This window comes from Nilaparvata lugens, chromosome 2, assembly GCF_014356525.2.
Source record: "Nilaparvata lugens isolate BPH chromosome 2, ASM1435652v1, whole genome shotgun sequence".
NCBI lineage: Eukaryota > Metazoa > Arthropoda > Insecta > Hemiptera > Delphacidae > Nilaparvata > Nilaparvata lugens.
Window position 1 is genome coordinate 24,120,332 of NC_052505.1, and position 25,834 is coordinate 24,146,165.

Sequence of the window (25,834 nt, forward strand, 5' to 3'; positions counted from 1 at the left end):
GTCGATTACAAAATCACAAAATGCAAAATTAAAATTTGTTTTTACTTTTAGGTTAAGTTGAACTCAATTTTTAGTGCAGTAAAATATATTAAAATACATTATATCAATTTATCAGGGCACTAGAGCAGTTTTTAATTTAAATCTTAATACTCTACATGTGTAGATTATTAAATTAATAGAACATTTTTGAGGAATCCTTGAATAGTAAGGTTTTTATCATTTCAGTATTTTGTTTCTCATTCGTTCTAAACAGTTGAAATTTATAACGCAACACTGCAAACAATTCAACTATTTATTATCACAGCTATGTAAAAACGAAAAAATCCTATCAATCACAACCTCATACAACTTTTCACACTACATCAATTTAACAAGTAAGTGGGCAATCTAAAGGATTGATTTTTAAACTATAGGGATAAAGTTGTAGGTAGTTGATGACTTAGAAATATAAATTAATATTATAATGTGATATAATGTTATTCACCCAACTGCTTCTACAAATTTTTCTGATCCTCTTATTTATTAAAAGATTAATAACTGTACTTTTAATAGGCTATGCTTAATTTTGCATAGAAAAAATATCATTGTAGTGTATGTAGCCTATCAATGTTTTTTTTTTACACTAATATACTATTGTATCTTTATGCAACTTTAAAGTGAAAAAAATTGCGGCTGGTGGTGGTCGAAACGAAACACGAAACGGTCGTCGCCTCACCAAAGAATGTGTTTTTTCACTTTGAAATTTTTTAAAAATGCATTAGTAATAATGTTTTACACATTATCATGTCCAGAAATCTTTCAAGGGTGGTCTATTGCAGAGAATCGCTCTAGTATCGTGCCCCCTAGGTTTTAATGACGCACCCCCGTCCCGTCACCTTATATTTCTCTAGGAATCCCCATAAAAAAGTCACTTTAAACACTTCCATCGTATTTTATTTTTTGTCACACTCCTCCCTCATGAATATATTAATAATATCGACAATTGAAAACATGCATTGAGTGATAGCTTATATTAAATATGAAAAATTAAGTACATCTGTATACGGTAGTAAGAAATATATGTTTGGCACAATATATATTTTATAAGTGGAATATGGGAAGGAGTAAACTAGCTTACTTCTTACCCCTTAGTACGGTAACTAACGAAATTGTTTGCTTTACAGACGCCAATTGCAATGAATTCCGTCTGGACTTTTAATTGACAAACAAATTTTCTTTAAAAATAGTCTACATAGACGTAGACTATTTTCCATTATATAATAGACTACATTATTGACAGACATCGGAATGTGTAGGGTCATCTCTATTCCTAGTTAAGGGGAAAAACATTCTATCTAGTAGTGGTAGATTATTATTATTATTTTTTTTACAATAAAGCACTGAATGGGAAAGAAAAACTAAGGATACTCCTTGTACTATTTCTCTCCCAAATTTAGATAATATTATTTTAAAAGTCTGAAATGAGGTTATGATTCCACTTTTCTGAAATTTAGTCCTTTTTCACTCAAAAACAACAGAAACTAAGAATTTTGAAGGTTGAGAAACTGGATAGAAAACAAAAATATCACACTCAAATCACTAATAATTGAAACATTTTCACGTAATTTTACAAAATTTGTGTAACTGGCTTGAGGGTTTTGTCATGTCGTATTAGCCAAACTTTATTGATACTGTCATTTCAATATTGACCACAAATAATAATTACTAACAACTCCCAGGGTTATAAATTTATAATAAAATTATAAGATTATTTCTAATGGGGGGGAGGTTCGTACCCGGGGATCCCCCCTCCCCTTCGATACGCCTATGGTTCCACAGTACAGTACTTTAAATTCTATGTACCTTTCAATTCTTCAATTGTCATCTTTAACGTAACGATATGGATAAACCTGCTTGTAATTATTTTAAACTCATCTTTAAAATGTTTTACTATGTATAAATTTTTATTTGATTATTTTTTTGTTTCTAGTGAACGAGGACACTAAAAATAGATTACCAAATGATGAGGCTCTTTTGAAACAGAAGAACTCCGAATGCAACAGCTCTTTCTCCAAAGATGAAACTACAACTACAAAGACCGATGGAAAGAAAAAATCCTCATGTACGTTAACTCCATTGTTTTCAATTTAAAAATTGGTGTGGAATATAATGTAGACTGCATTTTTATTTGTTTTTCAATCATCCATCTTTGTGAATTACTCGTCATTTTTAGTCTTCAAGTTCCCATTGGAATTTTCTTCATATCCTCTACAAGAGTACAAGTAGGTAGTCTTTAGTAATAAATGTGGTAGTGACCCGGTACGGGTAAAGTGGGGTAAATTCAATTAATAGGCACTTTTTTAATTTAGAAAAAATTATTTAAGTTAAATATATTATACAGACGCGGACTAGAAAGGAGATCCCTGGGTCGATTTACCCCTTCCACAGCACCAAGACGATACTCTACGTAGCAATAACATTTGATCATCTAGTTATTATATTTGCGTCAACCAGCCAGTATCCCGTAATTTTATAATTAGGAATGCAGTCAGCAGTCAGGCATGCGCAGTTGTATTCCTCCACTCGCCCCCACACGAACAACTATAGAGAGGTTCACGTTATAATGGCAGTGGATAAAGATAGAACTACCTTGCCGATCCCCCGTCTTGTCAATGCCTTCTATAGACAGTAGCTGATACAGGTTTATTGATGTAATATTAACAGTTAATTCTCGTTTAAAATAATCAATTATATTTTATTAAACAAGAAATGATATTTTTCAATTATTTCATAATGAATTTCTCAATTAAGATGAAATATTTTGTTAACTAATTATTAATTCTACATTGTTAAAAGACGGTCTGGCAACATAGCAAAGCGAGAAAGAGATGGCGCTATCCGCTTTGTTGAATGATAGACAAGGATAGCAATACCATTGCTTATCAAAAACTGCCATTATAACGTGGACCTCACTACAGAGATCTTCTTATCAGTCCAAAACTAAATCAGTAGAACCACCTTTATGCCGCATCCACACTATTGCCCATTGCGTACAAATGACGACGGGCGCGAGACTGTGAATGGCTGCTTTTCTGCTCGCCTTCACTGGGCTTTGCTTGCCATCGCTCTGATTTTTATCGAGCGAAGGCCAGCCAAGCGAAGGCGAGTGGTCAGCCGAGCATCCACAAATGTTATCATTGCAATGTGGATGGCAAGACCGACGTTGCCAAGCTTACCAGATTGGCCACTTGGCTTGCAACTTGGCGATAGTGACTAAGCATTGAACATTAAATTTTGTATTATACTTGAAAAGTAGTGAAATTTCGTATTTTCAAAGAAATCAAAAATTTGATGAAGACTCTTTTAATAAATAGTTTTTACCTAGCATTTCAGTTTTAAGAAAATTCTCAATAATATTCTGTATTACATAACTTGCTATTTTCAATTTTCTTACAATAATAGGCTACACTGAAACCATATAGTAAACATTCATTCAGATAACAGATAATAACATACAGATAAAAACATTCTACCAAAACCAACTGCTTGGGAATGATTTTACCTGTTGTAAAATCCCTATTATGAAAGATTCGTATATATATATATATTTATTCTAAGTTTTTGTAGTTGATTTTATTACATTTCATTTATATTTAAATTTTTGCAGTTAATGAGAGTAAAAGTAGCAGTTCAGACTCGGAAAGTGTAACTTGGCGAGGAGTTAGTCTGAAGTCGTTGAGAAGCTCTAAACCTCCGAATTGGTCCCCGTCCGTATGTCCCAAAGAGGCACACACTGTTCTAGTCAAGGTTGGTTTTTACTTAACGCTTTTATAAAACTCATTTCTTTGTAACTTTGGATTGCAAATTCTCAAGGGATTTAGTATTTAATTAATTAGGTCCATGAAAGGGATCACTAAAGTGAAGCCCACTGGAACTACTCGTCAAGAAAATGTGAAAAAACAGCTCTAAGGCAGAAATCAAATGAGAAAATAAGCACTCAACACACTGCTCTCCAACATAATATAGAATTTGATTAGGTTACTTTCTTTATATTGAGCACATGAATCAATACTGACATAGGTTATTAGAAATTCTAATATTTTCAAGATCATTTCTGTCTTAGCAGAATCTCCCTTAAGCAGATACTCTTTGTTTCAACAAAGAGGGGGAACCAATAACATAGCGTGGCACATATCTCTATCAGTAAGATAAGATGGTCTAACCTGCGAGACCATCGAATTATATTCTATTCTATTGTAATATTTTTTTGGTTGTTCATCTTAGGTACCGTTGAAGTCCATCCCAGAGCCATACCCAGATAGACCCGTCGATGTCTGGGATAAGGACCATGTTCGAATGCCATGTTCTCTCCATAGTCTTTCTCCAATATCAAAGGTGAGCCATTTTTTCATTTTTACTGCTACATCTAAATCAATGGAAGTCTTCCACAAAAATTTGAAGAAGATAGGTGCAATGAGACTCTGTGATAGTTTCATATAGTGTCAGAGTCGAGTCTTACATGAAAAGTTCTACATTGAGAACTACAGGCTCTGCCCATAACTGTTCCTTTCCCGAATTTTGATGATTGGATTTCTAAATTGAATAAAACTAGAGACCCCTTGGGTTAAAGAACTCGCTCATAAACTGTTGTATTGATCTCTGAGATATTTTACAAGTATGATATTACAGTAGTAGGGGATCTTATTCCAATTGAAAAAAAATACTTTCTGTCGCTTCAAAACTTTTGTCCGCCATCTTGGATCCGTCATATGGATCCAACTTCATTTAGAATCCAGCTTTATTTTGAATCCAACTTCATTATTTCAAATGGGAAGGTGGTCATGTGATACATGATTTCGATAGAGAATTTCGAAGGAAAATTATTGGCAAAACCCGCACATCAATATCTCAAACCGTTTCAATGATCTCAACATTTGAAGATACTTATAAATGATACAAAAATTAAATGAATGAGTACATTGAATAATCAAGTGTTAGTGAACGCTAATAGTAGCTTTTACTCACAAATTTAACACTTTGAAGAAAAAATAATGTGTCATAGCAACTGAAATCACTAGTAGTATTATCAATCACGTGTATGTTACAGACAGGCAGATAGACGTTAACGGAAGCGAGTTAATATAGAACTTATAGATTAATGTTGTGCATCATTCAGCTGAAATCATGTGTTGACGCATAAAGTCTGTCTGTCTGACAGTCTGTGTGATATCTCCTAAATAGCATCAGCTTTTTTAAATGACTGGAAAAAATAAAGAAATAGCATGCAATTCCAGCTCACTAAATAATTAAAGCAAAACAATTTTTTTCTTATGCAATTTCAATGTTATTTTTATATCCTGAAAAAGGATGAAGGAGTGAGTCAATTTTGTTGTCCAAAGAACTTGACATGTAAAAAGGTTCGAAGAATTCGTGTTCAAAATTTGAAGCTGATTGATCAATTCTCTCCAAAGTTCTTGTCGAACATACTGTACAAACATACAGAAAACGACTTTGGCCTTCAGTAAGTCAAAAGTGAGAACTTCGCTAACGCTCGTTCAAATATTAACTTTGTGATTGGTGTATGTGCTGTTGCAGACTGAACTAAGAAAGCGATGGGAGTTGATCAACGCTGCCTTTTCAAAGCCCATCACATCCAGTCATCAACTGGAAGCCGCCATACATAGTTATAATACCAAATATGCGCAACGCTGGAATTTCGAATCGCTGCATTACTTTTTCAATACGGTAAGATAGCAAGAAATATTCTCAATTTCTCGTTCTTTACTCTATTAGTAATTAATATATTTTGTTCAGGCTTCCACTTTTTGGCAAATTAAGAGTGAAGAAACTATAAATAGAACGCATAATAATAACAATAATTGAAAGTAAATTCATAGTATTGTAGTCCATGTATTATAATTAATAGTATACCCTTTGAAGTGAATTAGAAGTATATCTACAACAATCAATAACGACTTATATTTGAATTAAAACCAGGCCTTGTTTCATATGAACTGTATGAAAATTGAATAGAAGTCGCATAATATATGTAAGGCTTCCACACACTAGACATAAAAAATTATAACTGGCTTCCCAAGTATTCAAAATTTATTTTACATTTTTGATCAATCAAATATTATTTGAATAAAAATATGCATAAACAGTACAGGACCGCTAACCTTTATTTTGGTTGGCTCCACAAGTATCCAGAATTCATTTTACATTTTTGATCAATTAAAAATTTGTTGAATACAAATGAAATCTGCATAAACAGTACAGGACTGGTAAGCTTCGTTTTGGAAAAAAAATTACTAATGTAACCGTTACTGTAGCTGTCATCAGTTTTATAATATTTATGAAGGTTTAATAAAAACAATATAAAAACTTGTAGTACCCTTTATTAAAAACTTTAAAATATTTTAACGACTACTTACGACCATTGGACATTTTCAAGTTTAAATGTGAACATTTTTTTTCACATTTTAACTTGAAAATGACCAATGGTCGAAACTAGTCGTGTTTGGAATAAAATTGAAGAGTGGAATCAAACCGATATTGTCAGTTCCACATAATTTATTTGAGGCAAACTTCAATGCATCTTCAGTGGTCTTTTTTGTTAGAGTCTAACCAAGAACATGAAGATGTATTGAAAGAGCAACTGAAGATGGTATCGTTTTCATCTCACCTTAATATGGAGATATTCCACAATATCTCTGTTCATAGTGTACATTTTAAATTTAGGGGTACCTACTAGTAATTTTTTGTAATTAATTGATAATTTGTTATATTTAACAGACACTGGAAGAAGAGGAATCGGAATACTTTTTCGCGCAAGTGTTGCCGCAAGTGATCAAGTTGGCACTGGCACTGCCCGAGACAGTGACGGGGGCGATCCCCCTACTGCGCAGGCGCCGCACCCACTCGATCACCCTCAGCCAGCGTCAGATTGCCAGCCTGCTGGCCAATGCCTTCCTCTGCACCTTCCCCAGGCGCAACACAGCCAAGTCTCTGTCTGAGTACAGCTCGTTTCCCGACATCAACTTCAACCGGTATGTATTTACCCTAGTGTAGCTCTAAACTATCTTGGAATGTACCATAAAAAGATATCCAATTCATATCCAATTCATCCATTCCTATCTTGGAATGTACCATAAAAAGATATCCAATTCAATGAATTCATTCCTTATTGTCGTGAGCATTTATACAAATACGTGGACATCGTCAGATACATATGAGAGCAAATATCACAAACCAACTACATTCATACAGTCAATTAGATATTAGATATTAGACTTCATACAAGCTCAATCAATACTACAATTCAACACAATACAACACTGATATAAAAGAGGACATTTCAAAAATTTATGTACTCATCAACAGAATGAAAGCTCTCAACCACCAGATATTTCTTAACCTCAAATTGAAATTTATTTCTGGTAAATTTATCCCATAATATAGGGCGTTTATGTTTCAAATTTCAAGTCGATTTATGTTTAATCAAGCCGACTATTATTACTGTTTTGGTTTGATGAGAGTGACACATTATGAGAGTCATCCAGCGTCACATAGCTTCACGAAAAAGAACTAAGTGTACTATTTGCTTGAGCAAACAGTGAAATTTGAAACATAAACGGGGTTTATGGGATATCGTATTATGCTATCTTTCCTCTAAAGCTGCGTACACATATTCGCGCTTCCTACCCGCACCGAGCACGCTCCTCCCTTGTACCGCCCTCGTACCGCCCTCGTACCACCATCGAACCACAGTCGCTCCGCCCACGCACCCATCATGAACGTTACGGAAGATGTTAGATCTTCTCGCGTTCCCCGGTCGAACCACTGTTGCTCGCCGGTCGATCATCAATCGCTCTGCTGGAGTGACGTTCGGTTGCGGAGCAGAGCGACAGTCTGTACGCACCTTAAGAATATACTTACCTAATATACTTATCGAATCTTTTAGATACATTGAGTTGAGCAGGTGTGACCTTGTCATTGATATTATGTCTTTTTGTATATAATTAATAAGTCTGGCCTTACCTAGAGCATTCTGTGACCACTAATTAACCCTATACAAGGTGACACACGGGAGACGGACGGTTTTGAACTGCGTAGTACTGAGAGTGCGGCGGTGGGAGGTGGTTGTGGTGGGGATAGTTCTGCTCGACATAAGACGCCATTTTGTTTACTCAGTCACTATGGAGCAGTGGGACTTACAACGTCGATTGTTTGTCTATGACAGTTTCGTGAAAAGTGGTGAGTCTATTACAGCTACGCAGCGATTGTTTCGTGTGCGGTTTAATGTTGGTCGACATGGAGCTGTTCCAAGTCGTAACACAATCCTCAGATGGGTGAAAAACTTCAGATCGACTGGAAAATACTGGATAAGAAGCATCCTGGCCCGATACGCAGTGTAACAACACCAGAAAATGTTGAAAGGGTAAGGGAAGCAGTAGTCAGAAGCCCAGGACGGTCAGCTAGACGTCATGCTAATGAGCTACGAATTAATCGTGAATCGGTTAGACGAATTTTGCATAAAGAATTAAAATTCCATCCCTACAAAATGCTCATTGTCCAACAACTTAAGGCAACTGATTTTGCTGTACGCGAAGACTTTGCATACAGAATGCAAGTGATTTTGGGATTGAATGAAAATGCAATTTTATTGATGAGCGATGAGGCTCATTTCCATTAAACGGGACTGTGAATAAGCAAAACCTGCGTTACTGGGCTCCAGAGCATCCACACCTTATCCATCAGCGTCCTCTACACTCAGAAAAAGTAACAGTATGGTGTGCTCTTGGCTCTGTTGGCATTATTGGACCTTATTTTTTCGAAGAGAACGGGGCCACAGTTACTGTTAATTCGGCTCGATACATTCGTATGCTTGAAACTTTCTTTAAACCAGAACTACGAAGACGACGAATCCCCTTAAAACGTGTTTGGTTCCAGCAGGATGGGGCAACATCACACACCGCAAACAATTCAATGACAGTTCTTGCACGCATGTTTCGTGGAAAGATTATCTCACGTTTTGGCAATGTTCCTTGGCCTCCCAGGTCTCCTGACTTATCAGTGTGTGACTTTTTTCTGTGGGGGTACCTTAAGAGCTGTGTCTATAACCACAAACCACGAACTTTGGATGAGTTGAAGAATGCAATCATTCAAGAAATTGCTGCCATCCCTGTAGAGATGTTAGTCCGTGTGATGGAGGATTTTGAGAAGAGACTTGAGTCCTGCATTCGAAATGATGGACATCACCTTGAGGACATTATTTTTCACAAATAACTGAAAATGACAGGTAATGAGCTTTGTTAACTAAAATGGCAAATAATAAGCTTTGATTTTGTGTAAATAAACATGTATTAATTTTAAAACTGGCTGAGTATTATTACATTAAAATCCGTCCGTCTCCCGTGTGTCACCCTGGCTGTATAAGGCTGTGTACGAACAAACGCTTAGAGGTGCGAACAGATGAGTGAGTCGCGGTGTAGATTTTCGGTTTCGATCGAAACCATTGATCAGATGGCAATGATGAAAACATTTGGATGTCATTGATCGATCGAAGTGAGTCCAAGTCTAAGATTCAAGTCGACGGTTTTGCATTTCTCTTTATGTATTTATGTTTATATGTTTACATTCATCTTCCGCATTTACAGCGTAACACGGCAATAGATTTTCATGAAATTAGGAACAGATAATTATGTTTCTTTTTAAATTTCGTGTCGACGTAAATACAAGGTTTTTGGAAATTTTGTATTTTAAGGATAATATAAAAGGAAAAGGAGCCTCCTTCATATGTCAATATTACCTTAAAAATCAGGCTATAGAATTATTTATCATAAATCAGCTGTCGAGTGGATTATTACTGCATGCAATGAGGCATGCAATTGATAACTCGAAGTAGCATAGTTTCTCCCGACTTTTCTCTGCTTTCAACTCGGTATGATAGTAGTTATTTACAACAAATTATTTGCATTGTCGATACAACAACTCAAACAGATATTAGTCGTTTACATCCGATATCTCGCCGACACGACAGGACAGGACAGAGTTTACTCCGATGGACAGTATTAGAGGAGGCTGTAGTTTATAAATGAGCGAGGTTTACTGTCCACAGAACTACTAGTAGACTTAGATATAATTATGAAGTTTGGTGATAGAAACTACCTCAGTTTAATAATGATTTGAAAATATTATGTACTTCAACTTTAATTGACAATTAATTCAATGGTTCATTAAACGTTTTGATGAGAACTCTAGAAACCAGGCATTAATGTGTCTTATTTGACCTCTTTCACAGATTATTAAAATACTTGTATCACAACTACTTATTATTTAATTTTAATTTTATTATTTAGTTATACGTACATTATTCTTATTTTGTTTCATTCATTCATTTCATCATTTTTAATGCCACATTTCAGTTAATATTGGTCCAATCTTAAAAAAGTCAGGTACCAATCGATAGGTAGGTAATTTAATTTTATAAAATAATTTATTCTTGTAAGTTTATGTAAAACAACGGTTTCTGAGTTATTTAAGAAAAAAAAATTTTAATGGCCGCCATTTTGTTTTATGAATTTGAAAAATTATCATAATTTTTGTAGCTTTTTTTAGTTGTTATAAAACGATTGTGCAAAGTTTCAATTTCGATGTTCAACCATTATTTCGAAAAAATGATAAGTGAAGAAAGCAAAATGGCCGCTTTGTGTGTAACTGAAGACTTCTGGACTATTTAAATATGACATTTAGATATGTTTTTTACCCAGGAACAATGCCCTCCCTAGAGTATTGGTGGGGAGTAAGTAAACACCCTGTATAGATTTTTTGGGATGTCTTCTCGTGAATAAGATGATTTTTGGGATATTATTGTATACAGTAATTTGTGATCTACAAAAATAAAAAACTCTTATCCAACCATTTAAAGATTGAGTAATGTGTTATTTAAGTTATAAAATTGGATTTTTATCTTTGATTACTCAATATAATAATACTGTAATAGTGTATTCGTTATCAAATTAATGTCTTGTTGATTAACATTTCTATAAATTACTATTTTGCAGCCTTTTCAGTGCTGGTGGTCGACAAGATAATATTCAAGAAAAGCTGAAGTGCCTTATCAATTACTTCAGAAGAGTTTGCACCAAATGTAAGTAGTGCTACCACGGTAGGCCTATTCATTATTCAAACTCCTAACCATTACTCTAAAAGACATAACCATTTATAATTTCAAGATTTTTTGTCTTTGCTCAAAAAGACATTTCTGACTAGAATCATTGACCGACTAACACTTGACTAAGGCCAAAATGAGTAGTCTATTTGTATAATAAAAATATCTTTGGAAACTCGATAAACTAGAAAAAAATTTGAAAACTATGCTCCTAGTTTTTGTGTGATGTTTCCCTGTGATTAATTTTTCCTGGAAAATATTTGTAGCTGATTGATATTATTGATAATAATTATTGATTGAGTAGTATGATTCTTATTATGTTTGTTTGTCTCCTTCTGAGATATTAGAAGATTGGCAAAATTTTTCAGTAAATTCAACTACATTATCCTGATCTCACCTTGTATTTCGGTATTTTTATATTCAGTAATACGAATACAAGTTGCTTGAAATGTATACTATTTTTTTAGGGAGAATAAATTTGATTTGATTGACTTTTCAGGTCCAGAAGGACTAGTGACATTTTCGAGGCATCATGTGCCCGAAAATCAGCTCCCAGTATGGAGCAAGTCGAAAGCGGTGTTGCCACTTCTCCACGTCACAAGTGATGGAACCATTGAGGACGAGGGCAGCGGAATGCTCCAACTAGATTTCGCCAATAAGTGAGTAACTTGAAGTAACTTTGAACATTCAGAGTATCATCCAGAACAGATATAGGTTGTTAGATTCTAATAATTTCAACAATATTTTTCTAAAAAGTGACTCATCATTCATAACTGATGTTTAAAAGTGTAAAACTTTAAATAAACTTCTTTTATTGCTTAAAAAGAGAGTAACGCATGATTCAGAACTGGAGTTTAAAAGTGTAAAACTTCAAATAAACTTATTTTATTGCTTTTCGGGTGTGATGATTCTAGATAACCGTTATTAAATTAAAGTAATACTTTTTGCTCCAATATTTTACAATCAAGTGAAAGATTATCCACTTGAGGGAAATACATGAAAAATCCTCAATTAGGCGGATTTAGTTAGCACTTAAATGTCCTCTCCACCACTCAACCCTGAGGCCATCTCCCCTAACTGGCACTTATGAGCTTTGTAATCACTTGCCGATTATTCGGAACCCACCAAAAAGATGCCGGTAGATTCACACTGTTGGCCTTATCATAACGCAACCTGCACACAGGGACATTAGTGTCATCTACTGGACCTGTGTAACGGAGGTTTGCAACTTCTGGCGGCTACAAGTGGACGACACTACAGGATTACAGGACTACAGTCCTTGTGAGCAGGGTGCTTGAGCACCTGTGAGCAGTATTCTCAGCAAAGCAGTCAAACTACTCTAAATGTATTCAATCCAGTACAATTTATTCTATAAATAGATATACGCAGTGTATCCTGTTTACAGCATTTGAATTATTCAGTTGTAAGGATTGGACTTGACCGTGACCAAAGTCGATGACAATAAAAATTGTTATTCTGTCAAATAAAAATTTTCATTTTGATAGAGTTGAATTTGTCCATTTGAAATGTGGTTTTTGTTTGCAGATACATTGGTGGTGGAGTATTAGGACGAGGATGTGTACAGGAAGAAATCAGATTTATCATTTGTCCTGAACTAATTGTTGCCAGACTTTTTACTGAATGTCTAGATGACACGGAAGCACTTATAATTACAGGTAATTCAGTAATTACTAAATTATTAATTGATAATCTTCAGTTCATTCTAATAATAAATTGTCTGCTTTCATATCTATATCTCACACTTGAATGTTATTGAAATACAGAGCTATTCAAATTGAACTATCTCAATAAGTATGAAAGGATCAAGTTTTAATGAATCATCTCAAAAATTATAAATGTGCAATGTGTGTCTTGCAAGGAAACTGCTCGGGAAACATGTTTACATTAGTTTAATTTTTCCTGTTGAAGTACCGTACATTGTTGCGTTTAACAGGTCGCAAGAGAAATTAAAACCGTGTTCCATTCATTATATCATATCCTGATTAACAATTAATTGTAATTACTCTCAATTTATTAATCGACTTGAAAGTATAAAAAACTAACCACAGCTCAAAAGCAATAACATCTCTCTTTCCAAGCTCAAAAACTTGTCTGTCAGCCTTGTTAGGATGTACAAACAATCCATTCTATCTATATTTGTTTTGAGTTGTTAATTTGTTACTTCAAGTGTTATCCTAACATGTCTGATTGTAGAATGAATCTCATCGGCATCTTTTCATGACCATTTTATCGTAGGCCTATTATAAGGTTTTCGAATTGTATTGTGAACTGTTCTATCCTTCTTAATTGTTGTTTTGTTTCATTTGACTTTCAATTTTCTTTCAATTAACTTCAATTTTAGCTGCAAATTTCGTTCCCTGTAAACAGTATTCTCTTATAAATTTCTCATCATTGTACTGCAGTGGCCGCAGATAATCGCTGTATTTTATCATAGAGAATTGAATTGAATCGCTGCCTTTATTAAAAACCTAGGAGGGCGAAGTTAGGGTGCAGCCGGCCCTCTCTTAACCCTCCATACAATTCTAAGTTACAACTAAAACAAACATAAAACCATAAATTGAAATTTAAAAAGCAAAATAACTTGAAAAAAACAAGGTATTACAGATAGTATAAGAAAATATTCCATGGTATTGGGCGATTCCATGGGTATTGGAAAATATTCAATTATATACTCTCACCCGGCCAAAACAGTAATAATTATACTGTAGACAGTGGTCGACAGTAATCGACTTGAATTAACAAGAAATAGGCTAGAAATGTGGAACATGAACGACCTATACCATTAGATATCTTCTTATGCTACTTGCTACTTATGCTTCTCTATGATTTTATTTTATTGTGCAACTTTACGAATGCATAGTTCATAGAAATTTCAAACTGTCAGCGTCTGTATAAAATTGTTGCTAGTATAAATCTGAAACCATGATTGTATTCAATTGTTGAATTATTCAAAGGCAGAAGTTCATTTTCGTTTCCATTCATTTTTCACTTTCCTTGCCCTATCACCATAGGTAAGGAAAGTATTGCTTTCTAAAAAAATTAAGGTACCCCAATTTCTAGATTTCTTTACGTTTCAAGGTCTCCTGAGTCCAAAAAGTGGTTTTTTGGGTGTATTGGTCTGTATGTGTGTGTGTATGAGTGTATGTATGTCTGTGTACAGGATATCTCATCTCCCAATTAAAAGACTTGAAATTTTGAACTTAAGGGCCTTACACTATAAGGATCCGACACGAACAATTTCGATCAAATGCAATTCAAGATGGCGGCTAAAATGGCGAAAATGATGTCAAAAACAGGGGTTTTTGCAATTTTCTCCAACAATTAAGATCAACTTTATACCTAAAATAGTTGATAAGCTCTATCAACTGCCACAAGTCCCATATCTGTAAAAATTTCAGGAGCTCCGCTCCATCTATGCAAAGTTTCATTTTTGATTTCCAATTATCAGGCTTTAGATACAATTTAAACAAAGAATTTCAAGTGAAAAAGATTGAGTCTGAAAATCTTTACAATTGACGTCAACTAAAATTGAAAATGAGCTCGTAATTCGAGAAAATGTGATTATTCAAATGCAAACTTAATGAGAGAGGAAACTGTTGATTCATTCACTGTACTTGAAGAGATAGCAGAATTGAATCTCGACACGCTGGAGACACACATAACGGCAAGGAAAGTTGTGTGAGTGCGCCACACCAGATTTTTTTATGTTTTGATGTATGAACGAAAACTTGTATAATTTAGTGACTTTGAATTGTTTTGATGTTATGTTGTGGTTTGTAGGTGTGGAAAGGTACAACCTGTACAGTGGGTACGGCAGCACATTCCGGTGGACAGGCAACGTTGTGGATCGCACACCACGTGACCAGTTCGGCCGCCGCAGCTGCGTCCTCGTCGCCATTGACGCATTCAACTTCCAGCGAGCCAGCAAACAGTACTCCACGCAGTGCATTCAGCGCGAACTCAACAAGGTTGCTATTCATTAATATATTATTTTCATTTTCATGTTTTATCATCCATTGACCACCTATGAAAGGAGTATGTGGGCTTGTCAATATTATTGAGTCATTATATACATTCAATATGTAAATAGCTATTTGTATATCTAGAGTGTAAAGTACTGTTTTTTCTCCCTGAGGGAAAGTTTGAAGCCCGAGGCAAAGCCGAGGGAAACAATTTTCCTGAGAGAGAAAAAACATTTTTCACTCGTGATATACACAACATTTTTCCTCCTCCTAAATTTTTATAAAAAACTGCTAATAAAATAATTTTTATAAACGTACGTGACCAAACAATGTGTTACAACATAATCTAAAAAGTGAACAGCTGGGCAGGCTTGTAATCACAGTTCTCCGCCGACAGCGCTATGAGCTATCTGTCGGCAAAAGTTGTAACAACAATGGCCGTCACAACTACAACTATGATGAAGTTCCAGTTTCAAATTTGATTAGTTAATGAGGAATATTCGTTGGCTGGTATTTTAAATTACATGGAATATAAAAAAAATATTTATACATTTTTTTATAGTGATATGAAGTTTATAATAATTTTAGCATACAAACATAAATTTCATATATTGATCTGATCAAATGTCTGGTTGAGGTATTGAATTTAGTTGGCTTAATGACTACTCTATATGCTTCCTCTTCTGAGCTTAGACCTTCTAGCCTATTTCAAATGTACGTTTTTAAAATAGAGATGCTTCCCATGTTATTTAAATGGAGTTACTTTCACGCTCTAGGGAGTTTTCCTGTTTTTTCCTCCCGAGAGCAAAAAAGTGACACTTTAGTATTATGTTCCAGGGAGTAAAGTAAACACTTAAAACAGGAGGTGGAGGAAAAGTTTATTTTCCTCCACCTACTGGGCTACTGTCTAAAGTACTTACTTGAGACAGTATCGACTGTCGTCGATCGGTTCGTTTCGACTCCCTGCTACATAATACTATAGTGTCACTTTTTCGCTCTCAGGACTAAAAAACAAAAAACTCCCTAGGAAGTAAAAGTAGCTCTATTTTAATAACATGGGAAGCATCTCTATTTTAAAAACGTACATTGGAAATAGGTTAGAAGGTCTAAGCTCAGATGAAGAAGCATATAGAGTAGTCATTGAGCTAACTAAATTCAATAACTCAACCAGAAATTTGATCAACATATGAAATATAATGTTTGTATGCTAAAATTATTACATACTTCATATTAGTATACTTACTATAAAAAAATTATGAATATGTTTTAATATTCCATGTTATTAAACTGTGTTGTAAAACTGCTAATTGAAATTCATACATGGATAATCTCGAACAATGTAATTTTTGGCAATGTAATTTCCTCATAGCTTAGTATAAAGACTTCTCATGTTTTTTATGTAATCTTCAACTATTCTTTACTCTCCCCTATACCTTCACTCTTCTCTTTCTCTTCCCTTCCTTACTCACTTTTTCTTTTCCTTATTTCTTAATAATATCCCATTATTATTTTCATATACTGTTAGGCATTGAACACTCGGCCTCTGCGCTCAGGTTCCTCGAACCTTGCAGGGACTTCCCGTTTTTAATATAGTTATGTATAATCCTATTAATGGTATTTTTCTTTTTCATTTTATATTGTATTTTACTTTTTTCATTTATAACCATTTTTGTCATTGTAATTATGTTTTTGGGACAAATAAAGATTTGATTTGATTTATTCAAAATACCAGTCAACGAATATTTCCCATCAACTAATCAAACTTGAAACGGGAACTTAATCATTTATAGTTATGTCGGTTACAACTTTTGAATAGTTGAACTGTTGATAACAGCACAGTGAACTGTGATTACTGCCAGCTGTTTACTTCTTAGGTTATGTTGTAACACATTGTTACTGATCACGTAAGTTTTTTAAATTATTTCATTTGCAGTTTTTATAAAAATATTGGTGGAGGAAGGAAAATTGTTGTGTACATCACGAGTAAAAAATGCTTTTTCTCCCTCAGGGAAATTGTCAAATCTTTCCCCTTAGGGAGAAGAAGCGGTATTTTTCACTCTAGATATACAAATAACCATTTCCCATGTGTTGCCCATAATAACTTCTAAACTCCTCAGCTGTATACACACATATCTCCAATAACTCTGTATTTAACCCCGCTCATACAGAGTGGTACGATGGTCGTCGACCCTCAGATTTTAACAGTACCTGGTTTCATAATTGTGAACTGAAACACCGGTAGTAAACTGATAAACCTATGACTATAAGTTTATAACTATAAGTTATAGTTTATGACTATAACATAAACTTATAATAGCTTGGGTGTGATATCTCGTATAATCATGATAAAGATGCGGACAATAACACTTATATGGAACAATCCATCGAAATCTAAGGAATAGTACATCCAAGGAACAAGGATTAAGTTTTACATAACTATTGTGGCCCCTGCACTATTGTATGGAAGCGAAACATGGGTACTTTTCAAGCGTGATGAGAGCAGGTTGCAAGCATCAGAGATGAGTTTCCTCTTTAGAACATTTAGATGTCGCAGAGAAGATCGCTACAGGAATACAGATATACGGACTCAGCTTGACATCTTTTCTGTAAGAGATAGATTAAATGGGAACAGGAGTGCATTGCTAATAGGATGAGTGATGACCGAATTCCTAAAAAGTCCCTATTGTATCAGCCATTTGAAAGAATAATAATAAGAAAAATGTACATTCCATATGTACGATACAACAACTTCACATCCAAAAACCTGATGTTAGTGGCAGTCATTGCGACGTAGTTTGTGTTGCGATGTAGTCAATGTTCTTTCGCAGGTCAGTTGTAAACTTAGACCAGATCTATAACTGGTCTAAGGTTGTGACAGAACACTGTTCGTCTGTCAAAAATGTCCGATTAAACGTTACATTTGTAGTCCAGTAAAATGGTAATTTTTCAAAGACAATTTGATTAAGATTACAAAATTGAAGACAGTAAAATTTCCAATAGATTGCGCAGGATTTCACGATTACTGGTTTTGGATCTACAAATTCAAAAAAGTGGTGTTTTTCAACTTTTTTTAAATTCTGGAAACTCACTTCTTCCACTCTATACAGCTTATACAACTTGAAGTACCGGGTGAGCATAAATTATTGAACACATTTCATAGGTGAATAAAAAAATATCAAATAATAGTAGCGCGCCTATTTTTGTGGCAAACGTTGGTGTACCTGCTATAATTTGTGATGACCTTCATCGAAACACAGTCGGCTCAATGGTGGGGGTGACAGAGCCTCAGTTGAGCAATGGCTACCGTGCAGGAGAAAGCTATGTGCGTTCTGTGGTTTCACGAAAGCAAATCGGTTATTACTGTTCAAAGACGTTTTCGTTTAGAGTATGGCCGTGATCCTCCTTCTAACAACTCCATTAAACTTTGGTATCAACAATTTAAAGACACAGGAAATGTTTTGCACATGAAAGGTGCTGGCAGGCCTACTGTATCCGAGGAAGTAGTCGGATCGAGTAAGGGAAGCATTTCTGAGAAGCCCAAGTAAATCGACTCGTCGTGCGAGTTTAGAACTTGGCATACCGCAGTCGACGATTGTGAAAGTGCTACACAAACGCCTAAAATTGCATGCGTACAAAATTCAATTGTTGCATAACATTAAAGAAGACGATAAACCACGCCGGTACAATTTCGCTGTCGAAATTCTGAACAAAGTTGAAGAAGATAATGATTTTTTAAGAAAGGTTATCTTCTCTGATGAAGCTACCTTCCATGTCAACGGTGTTGTTAACCGTCATAATTGTCGGATTTGGGGTAGCGAAAACCCTCATGTTGTTCAAGAGGTTGAACGTGATAGCCCCAAGGTTAATGTTTGGTGTGCGTTGGCTGCATATGGCGTTATCGGCCCGTTCTTTTTCGCCGAGCCTACCGTGACTAGTGCTTCGTATCTTGACATGCTACAAGAGTATGCAGTACCACAAATCGAATATCGACAGCCAAATGTCTACTACCAACAAGATGGGGCACCTCCACATTGGGGTCTACATGTTCGAAATTACCTGGATGAACAATTTCCTGTACGTTGGATTGGCCGCGATGGACCGATTTCCTGGCCTCCTCGATCCCCTGATATTACACCACTCGATTTCTTCCTTTGGGGATTTTTCAAAAATAAGGTGTATGCAACGAAGCTACGTAATATTGACGAACTAAAACGAAGAATTGTAGCCGTAATTCAGGACATCACTCCAGAAATAATCGACAATGTATGGCGTGAAATTGAATATCGTCTAGATATTTTACGTGCAACAAAAGGTGCTCATGTAGAAATTTGTTGAACTTTTCATGTGTTCTAAATAAAACTATTTGAAATTGGCTTTTCAATAAATCAATATTCATGTAAGTACACTCATTTGTTATTTTTTTTATTCACCTATGAAATGTGTTCAATAATTTATGCTCACCCTGACTAAAGTGGACTAAAGTGGCTGGTCTAGGTAGTAAACTTTGTACAGCTACAGCTGTATTACTTGTATTATTTATTTTGATTTCCTGTATACCAGTGTATGACGTGTTACAACAGTTTTATTTCCTGTATACCATTGTATGACGTGTTGCAACAGTTTTATTTCCTGTATACCATTATATATATATAAAGTAATGATGAAAAATCACATATCATGTAAAAGTACAATTAATTATGAGTAAGACTTCTCAGAATTTTTTTATTTCAGTATAGGGGGAAGGGGACTTCTAGCCTAAAAAGAAAACCATGTCCTACAGCCATAATACAAACTTTTCCTAACTTTTCCTTGTCTTCCTAACTGATTAAATCAATATTTTGAATCATATTGTTATTCAACGGCTATGTTCTATCAGAATTGCCAGTTAGAATCACTTAATTGCAGGATTTCCCAGTGGGGAGGCGCTTATAAGGACACCTCAAAGATCAACATTACAAACACTCTTAACTTTTGACATAATGATCGGATCTTTTCGTACTGCAGCTCATTCTTCTCAGTTCGTCAAGGCGGTTCAAAATCATGTATCATAATTAGAATTCAGCGCCCCAAAATTCATATATAATACCGACAAGAAAAATTCTTTTGAGGCTTTTTCCTAAAAAATGACCATTCGACTGGACTAAAGTGGCTGGTCTAGGTAGTAAACTTTGTACAGCTACAGCTGTATTACTTGTATTATTTATTTTGATTTCCTGTATACCAGTGTATGACGTGTTGCAACAGTTTTATTTCCTGTATACCATTGTATGAGGTGTTGCTACAGGCGTATGCTGGTTTTTCGTGGGGGTGCAGCAACCTGAGGTGCGTAGCGACGGGCAATTGGGGCTGCGGCGCGTTCGGCGGCGACGTGCACCTCAAGGCAGTGCTGCAGCTGATGGTAGCCGCACACACGCACCACCACGCACTCGTCTACTTCACGTTTGGCGACGCCACGCTCACGCGGCAATTGCACGACATGCATCGCTGTCTCCAACAGGCTGGCGTTACTGTCGGTACGTGCGGTAGAACATGAATAACTATAATAATATTATCTTTACTCATTCAAGAGAATTACTGTCGGTCAGTGTCACAGCACTAGATACACTATGATATTCACTCTACTCATTCAAAGAGTTACCCCACTATCGGACAACAGTTACATTAAAAATCTCGTGCAGACTGGTGATTATTGTCTGTATGTGCAGTAGTACACTACTATGTGCAGTTGGCCACTATCAGACAAAAATCACATTAAAAGTTAACTAATACAATAAAGTATTTTAATAGGGCTACTTGAATTCAAATTCAAATTTATTTATTCCACACTCATAAATATACGTACATGAATCAAACAAAGCTCAACATGACAATACAATCCAACCAAAGTGTAATAATAATAAAATTGAATTGTTATTGTAACTATTGTTACAATAATAATAGAATTGTTTAGTTAATATAGAAATAATCACATAGTACCCTTTTTCCAACTTTTTGGATTGAAATCTGAAACTAGTAGTGTTTTTGTTATAAGTGTTTATTTATAAAAGGGTGCTATGTCATTATTTCTATATTAATTGAAAGTCTACTATTAATTTCACACAGCAAGCAAAACAAGCACAAATTATTCTGAGCGGATCGAGTTGAAGCGAAAACACACAGCACCAGACAGTCGTATGCAGACAGACGGAGAAAAACCAGACGTCTACATGCAGACGTGAGCAGGCATATACAGACAGAAAGACGTGTGCGTCTGCATACATATGCGACGTCTGCATCGACATATGTGTGCGTTGCAATATTCGAGCACCTGGGCAGGGATTTGTCCTCCGTCTGTTGCTGTATGCGTTTCCCTTCAGCACACTATCAGACAAATATCAGTTTATTCTCTTATCTTAGTAAATTGTTGTCAATAATTGAATGAAAACGACTTGCAATTGTTAAAACCACTAATTTATTAAACATTTTGAGATACTAGTTCCGGTTGTTGACGTACACCATCATCAATCTCTAGTTTATTAGTGTCTAGTTTACTAGTTTCTAGTTGACTAGTTTTCCAGTTTACTAGAGAATGAAACCAGTATCTTAAATATTGGTTTAATAATTTAGTAGTTCTAATCCCTAGTAAACTGGGAAAATAGTCAACTAGAGATTGATAATGGTATACATCAACAACCGATACTGGTATCTCAAATCGTTTTAATAAATAAAGGTTGCACAATATCAAGTCGTTTTCGTTCAGTATGGATATCTACCAAAACATCTCTTTCACAACAACACAGGGAATGTTGTCAGTAATATTTCTTCTGAAATCAGTATTTCTGAATAGAAATGAGCTCGCTACTACTTGAAGCAAATATTTAAGCAAATGCATTTCTAATATCAATAAATTTTATGAAATTGATGCTTTTTCAATGATGATAAAAATTAATAGTATGAATGCTTGCTTTCTTACTTTTTTAAGTAATTTAAGATTCTCATAGAAACTATCATTCATAATTCATATTAATTATGCATCATCTGAATACTAACATCTATGCTATATTTGCAGGATTACTATGGAAAATGCTGAGTGAATATGAAGGCTCAGTCGACGGAAATGATGTAGATCTCTTCACATACCTCCACTCCGCTGTCGCCAGAAATCAAGGTTAGATTCATTTCTCAAAGATAAATTAGAATAGTATCATAATTAATTTTCATCATGTTAACATGATTTATTGCATTTTATTGTAATTACTTGTGTAGTCTCAACTCAAAACAATAAATTGTAGTATTGTATTCGATTAAGTATTAAGACATGGTTTCAATAGAAAATTGTAAAATCAAATAAAAACATCAATTAAAAATTGGTAGATGAAGAAAGGGAGAAATGCTCCTCCTTCACGTTACAAGAAGGGAGAGCGGGAATTGGCTAAGAAGCGGTTGGCTTTGTTGTCTTAGCACTGATATCTTATCTCTCAGATAAGTTAAATGCCTCTCAGAGAAACATGCTACTCCCGTTGAACTGGGGACCACTTGAGGAGTTGACTCCACTAAGTATCATTTATGAGCTGAAAGTCGTTTCACTTTGATTCGTTATCCACGAAAAGGTGGGTCAGTGAAACATTCTCATTTCACTCACCCACCTTTTCGTTGATAACGAACCAACGTGAAACGACTTTCAGCTGGGAGACACCTTAGGTTTCTCATTTCTCATCATTATTATCCTTTTCATCACCCACGCGCAATCTCGGAGCTTACACTTTCTTTGGGATCAACCTCAAAAATCCGTTAATACTGAATCTAAAATTATTCACAAGCTGACTACTGAGATTAGGCAAATGGTTAGTTAACAGAACTATTAATTTACACTTTAAAATGGCTAATGATACTAGTTGTGATTTAATAAACTAGATAACTTTTATCGTATTTCAAAATTGTTTTTAACTTATTTCTAACATGTATAATGTGGGAGCGGTTTCAAATTTTAAATGCATTTTTAGAATTCCTTTCTAACCTTGAAATTCGACTGCACACTACCACTTTCTTCCATATTTCGTTATTATTAAAAATTTCTTATTGGTAAAGATTTAAGTAAAATAGTTTTTCAATATTAAATTTAATATTTTTGTTTAGTCATCAGTTTTGAAATGAAAATTGGACTTTTTAAAGTGGAAAGTGGAATCATAACCTCATTTTTTCCAAAACTTTTATTCATAAAAAATTGAGAGAAAGACAGTTTTGGGCTATGCCTGTTGTCTTCTCCCAATCATATTATATTTTAATAATGATTTGTGATTGTCAATGAAATAAATAAGTAAATTATAGTTGTAAAAGTTTTACCGCAGTGTTGTTGACTTTATAATGAGGTAATATTGTACATGAAACAAATGATACAAATATCAATTTCTCTGTTAAATTTGCACGTTCTTATTCAATACTTTATCTAGCACTTCATTCCGAAGAGTTCTGTCAAAAATCCGAGAGGTAGCATCATTATTTCTATAATTTTAACACCCATTGCAGTATCTACAAACAAGTTTTTTCTCTTCAAAGTACATATAAAACCAATTTAACTAGGACCAATGTATTCTAGATACATTGGATAAAACCTGCACATATTATATGAACATCAACCTATGTTTTGACACAAACCGCATGCATATTGGACCATTATTGGACCAGGCTCAGTGGATGTCATTAGTTTCGTGAAAGTCTTTCAATATATCGTGTAAAATAAGGTAAATTTACTGTCAGCATTCCTTATAAATAACATAAATGCTGACAGCTCGAAGTGAATCTATTACTTGAGCGGGAATATGATCTTCATGGAAACTCTCTATCAAAGAATATTGAAATGATGATAGTTTTATTTTCCAGCTCCTCAAGCTGAGAAGTCGGTGACGAAACCTGAGGTTGACTCAACCAAAGCAATGGAAGAGAATGACAGTATGGGTTTGAGTACCGCTGAAATGAACTCAATCCTGGCCGAAATGGACAAAGAAGAGGAGAAAATGGAACTGGATGAAGTGACAGAGAAAGGATCAGAGCAGAAAGCGGCTCCATCGAAAGGAGAACCGATGGAAGTGAAAACCTATTGTGTCAAATCTCGCGAAGGTCAAGAATTGTGCTTGCGTAAGCAGAATGATAGTTGGACTAGGATTGAAAAATCTAAAGAAGATTTCACGGCTAGTGAAATTGTTGACGATTCTCCTGACACCAGTTTCAGTTCTGAAAATGCTTCGAAAACTTCTAAGAAGATGCCAGGTATGAAAAGGAAAATATCGGATTATTTCACTACTGTACAAAAAAGTTGATTCCAACAAGTATTATTGTCAAGTTTTGTATAAAGGTTTTTGCTGTTTTATATTATGCTTTTTAATGATAACTTTTGAATAACGGATTTCATTGTATAAGTTTTGTATATAAATGTTTATTTTATTGAACTTGAAGCTGGTGTTCTTGAATATATTTCGACAAAACAGAAAAATCTTAAATTTCTAGGAAAACTGTTTTTGTTGTGAAAAATACTGCGAAAGCTTCCAAGAAGCTAGCGGAAATAAAAAAAACATAACCATTACTTCACCTCTTAATAATTTGATTGAACAGATTTCATTGTATAGTTTTGTATAAATGTTTGTATTTTACATGAGGCCTTTCAATGAAAGTTTTGGATCTATAATACATTCCGATATGACAGAGAACTTATTTAAAAATACTTATATAAAAACATGTTCTGTTCTGTTAACATGCTACAAATAAATATCTTCCTGGCATGAAGAATAGAATATCAGTATTTTGCACAAACTGTACAAAATATTATTTCAAATATGTGTATTCTTACTTTTTTTGGGGCCTTTCAATAATAGTTTTTGGTTTACAAATTTTATTGGATAGTTTTGTATAAATGCTTTTCATTATTTTCGATGAGGCTTTCCAATTAAATTTTGTGATCGGATTATATATAATTTTTCAAACATTACCACATAACAGAGAATCTATGTTTTTCACCGCTGAACATGAAACATTTGTTATGAAAACATCAATGATGTCATAAAAATAACTATTACTTCACTATTGTAAAAAAGGTTAGCCTACTTCCAACTACAACTGTGATAACATTTTTCATTTGATAGTTTTAGATGTGTTTATTTTTCATATAACGCATTTTAATGATGAGTTAAATCTGTTATACATTATAACAAACAGAATAATCTCCAATTAAATCTGTAAAGAACTGATTTGAGCGACTATTTTGACAGAAATCTTCTTAGTTGTGTATCATTTTCTGTTTTCAAGTATTCTATATGACCAAGATAGCCAAGAATAGCTCCGTTTACATTAAATTTGTACCTAACGCTTCAAAAGAATATTACAGTAAATCACAATTCAGCAGACAAAATCAAATCTTCCAAAATATGTGTACCTTACTTTCATAAACAATTGACCTCATCTTTACTGTTCGAATTATTTTTGTGAAAATGATTGTTGTGTAGATCACGCCTTGTAATCATAGCTTAGAATTAACAAATGTTTTGACACCATCTTTCAAAAAGAGGGGAAATTGATATTACTGTAATACTGAAATTATGTCCTAGCTAGATATTAGTTAAATATTATTTGGTTGTTAATTGTTGTTTAGTTGTAAATAATGGTTTATTTTTAACCACATATTTATTTTCATTAGTAGTTTCTTGGAAAATAAATTAAGTACACTTGA

At 34.5% G+C, this 25,834-nt stretch overlaps 1 protein-coding gene across 2 annotated transcripts; it reads left to right on the top strand.

Annotated features, from left to right (window-relative positions):
• Window positions 1-25,834, top strand: LOC111050090 (poly(ADP-ribose) glycohydrolase). Of its 2 annotated transcripts, none has more exons than XM_039420844.1 (13): window positions 1-374; window positions 1,970-2,101; window positions 3,647-3,786; window positions 4,264-4,374; window positions 5,575-5,724; window positions 6,775-7,028; window positions 11,046-11,131; window positions 11,652-11,811; window positions 12,698-12,828; window positions 14,954-15,141; window positions 20,420-20,648; window positions 22,184-22,282; window positions 23,995-25,834. In XM_039420844.1, coding segments are annotated over exons 1-13 (2,118 nt in total). In that variant the 5' UTR covers window positions 1-373; the 3' UTR covers window positions 24,432-25,834. The 2 variants fall into 2 exon arrangements, with proteins under 2 accessions (XP_039276778.1, XP_039276779.1); XM_039420845.1 differs by having other exon boundaries at window positions 24-204.